Source organism: Solanum tuberosum, unplaced genomic scaffold (assembly GCF_000226075.1).
Source record: "Solanum tuberosum cultivar DM 1-3 516 R44 unplaced genomic scaffold, SolTub_3.0 scf00756, whole genome shotgun sequence".
Lineage (NCBI taxonomy): Eukaryota > Viridiplantae > Streptophyta > Magnoliopsida > Solanales > Solanaceae > Solanum > Solanum tuberosum.
In genome coordinates this window covers 84,462-87,711 of record NW_006239679.1, presented here as the reverse complement: position 1 = coordinate 87,711, position 3,250 = coordinate 84,462, and the positions used below count along the sequence as shown (strand labels likewise).

At 38.6% G+C, this 3,250-nt stretch overlaps 1 protein-coding gene across 1 annotated transcript; it reads right to left on the bottom strand.

Moving 5' to 3' along the window:
- Nucleotides 1-1,722: 1,722 nt before the first annotated feature.
- LOC107059022 (uncharacterized mitochondrial protein AtMg00240-like) lies at nt 1,723-2,276 on the bottom strand. The gene is made up of 2 exons (XM_015305389.1): nt 2,270-2,276; nt 1,723-2,180 (listed from the first exon to the last, which is right to left on the bottom strand). Exons 1-2 carry the CDS (start codon nt 2,274-2,276, stop codon nt 1,723-1,725), a joined length of 465 nt encoding a protein of 154 aa, XP_015160875.1.
- Nucleotides 2,277-3,250: the final 974 nt, after the last annotated feature.

Genomic DNA, 3,250 nt, shown 5'->3' with positions numbered 1-3,250 from the left:
AGAGAGTGGAGAGACCCAAAATGTATAATGTAACTGGTATACATATGTATTTGTATATCTGGCGGACGAGATTGACAGAGGACGGAGAGAGGTGAACGAGATTGGGATGACTTTCCAAACAGACCCGGTCTTGAGAAGAGGTGAACCAATTACCTGATGGCTTTCCAAACAGACCCGATCTTGATAATTGAACTACTCTATTATATTATTACTCTCACCCACCACCAAACATTGATATAGGTCTGATTGTTGTCTCAAAAGTATTTGAACATACATTTAAATGCATATCTCTCTTTTTTTCTTTGTGATGCACACATTTTTATACCAGTAACATATTCAAAAATAGGGCATACAGGGCAAAAAAAAAGGTCTCGAGCAAAAATTTGGAGTTGACATCTGCACTCGCTTTCAGCCTTTCACCATCAAACTCCATTTCTCCTCTTTGTTTTCACCAGAACACCACTCTCCATTGAGTTAGGACTTTCTGCTTCCGTACAAACTTGGTAATATATTTATGCTTCGTAATACTCAATGTAATGCACTTTCTGCACCTTGTTGTGTGCTCGGTAAGAGTGTTGGCTGATCTCCACAGTTGTTTAGAGTTTATCAAGTCTTAGAGATAGCTGCTTGGATGTTTTATTCCCGTTTTCTCATTTTTAAACACACGTTGTTATGTACACTTGGAGATTGATGTCACCAACTTTTGGGATATTGACTTGGTCTTTCCACTTGTCATATTGATTTTTATGAAAAAATCTAGTCAAGACTTACTTCCGCTTTTGAATAAGTATTTAAATTTCTCATGTTCTACCTATGGAATTGATTGTTGAAGGGTTAGCTTACCTATTGGTGCCGAATTTTGGATTGTGACTAGATACACCTAATACTGTAAATTTTATTTTAGCAACCATTGAGTGAGTCGATCAATTAGTTAGGATTCTGTTAAGAAGTTTCATTCAATTATAATGTTGAATGCAAGTATTAACTTCCTTATGTGAGCAACATTGTGCTAACTGCAATCCCACCTAGATATGAATATTGCTTAAATTAAACAAACGTTGCTGATAAAACTAACACCATTGATTAGCTTCATTCCTCTGTTAATGGAGATCAACTCGACTGGAGAGTAACTGTATTGAGAGAGAAAACTTGTGTTTGTATTGAATGTGAATTAGAGAGTAAACATTACAATGTGACTCTATATATACAATCACTAACAGAATACAGCTGGAAATTAACTAACTAACAACTTGACACTAACTACCTTTACTGTGCATGACTAACTTTACTGTACACAACTAACTAATGGACTCTATACTTTATATTCTCATCACCCCACCCCCCTCAAGTTTGAGGTGATGTAATTACAGACAACTTGTGTAATAGAGTAGTATGTTTAACCCCAGTCAAGGCCTTGGTGAAGATGTCTGCCAACTGTGAATCAGTGGGTATATGATGGAATATGATTAATCTTTGCTGAAGCTTAGTCATAACAAAATGACAATCAATTTCGATGTGTTTTGTCCTCTCATGAAAAACTGGATTCTTGACAATATGGTCTGTTGCTTGACCGTCACAATGGACATGTATAGGCAAGGAGCATTGTACAGTCAATTCACCCGACAATCTTTCAGGCCACAATAACTCTCCCACAACTTGTCTCACTGCTCTATATTCAGCTTCAGCAGATGATAGGGACACTGTTGCTTGCTTCTTAGACTTTCAGTTGATAGGACTGTCTCCCATAAGTACTAGGTATCCACTAACAAACTTCCTTGAGTTAGGGCAAGCAGCCCAATCAGAGTCACAATAGGCACTGATAGTGAGATCAGGCTTGTTTGAAATGAAAATCCCCATTGTTAGATCCTGTTTCAAACATCGGAGTACATTGTAGGCTGCTTTCAAATGTGGTTCCCTAGGTGATTGCATGAATTGGCTCAAATGTTGCACACTATATATGTCCATTCTAGTATTAGTTAGAACATTGAGCTTCCCAACCAACTTCCTATATTGAGTAGAATCAGTTAAGAGTTTGCCATTTGTGGCTGTTAACTTCTCAGTGCAGTCAAGTGGTGATGTAGTGGCCTTGTAACTCAACACATCAAAATCCTTCAGGAGATCAGAAGTGAACTTCCTCTGAGAAATTAGAACACCATCATGCCTGTACACGATTTCTAGGCCTAAAAGTAGTGAAGTTTACCCAAATCTTTTATCTTGAACTGGTCATTCAGGAAGCACTTTAAGAAATTAATCTCAGTTGCATCAGTACCAGTCATGATTATATCATCCAAATATATGGAAACAAACACCAAGGAGCACCCCTTCCTTTTATATAACAATGAATAGTCACTATCAGAGTGTTGATACCCTCTTGAACAAAGACTATTTTCCAACATCTCATACCATTGCCTGCTGGCCTGTTTTAGGCCATACAAGGATTTTTTCGGTCTGTGATGCTTATCGTGACCAACGACACTAACCTACTGTATGAGTGTCTACGATCATCGATAATATAGTTAGCCAACCGAGGTTTGGGGTCGTGTCCCAAGGGAGCAATTTTGAGAATTAATAGCCAATTAGAATTTCATTTGAATTAGTCGTAGCTAAATACATTTGCGATAAAAGACATAGTAAATTAAAGGGGGTGCACGAAAGTGTCAAATATAAAATGGGGTTTTTGTAACAAGTGCTAAATCGGCAAAATAAACAAGAAAATCAAGTATGGGGAAAGGTTCTTGGGATGTGACCGCAATGCAAGTTGAGATAAAATCGCTGGGTACATGCTTTCAATAGGAAATTTGTAAGATAATAGTGACTAGACTAAGCTTTAAAATGGAAATAAATTCCTCTCGAGCAACTTACCCCGTTTCAAATGCGTTCCTCTCAGACACCCATTTGCCGCATGAATACCAGCCTACGCCTTACCCCACTCACTCTCTCGAGCTGAGTGTTAGGATATGGGACTAGGGCTCACCCTCTCGGGCTGAACCTCATGTCGACCCACTCCTTAGGCCATCAGTCTAGTGGTTTTGGTTGCGTGACCTCCCTCTCGGGCAAGCCGAAAATACATGGGTGGCTTTGTATTTGCAACTACAAACCCTTTAGATTAAACCACAACCACTAGGTGAAATCACCATTAACATACATCTAACCTATCAGCAAGCAAGACCCAACAAGAATATCAATCCATATTTGCTAAATCACACCCCAAGAATGGGGGTTTTTAGCCACACATCAAAGTAAGAAATGT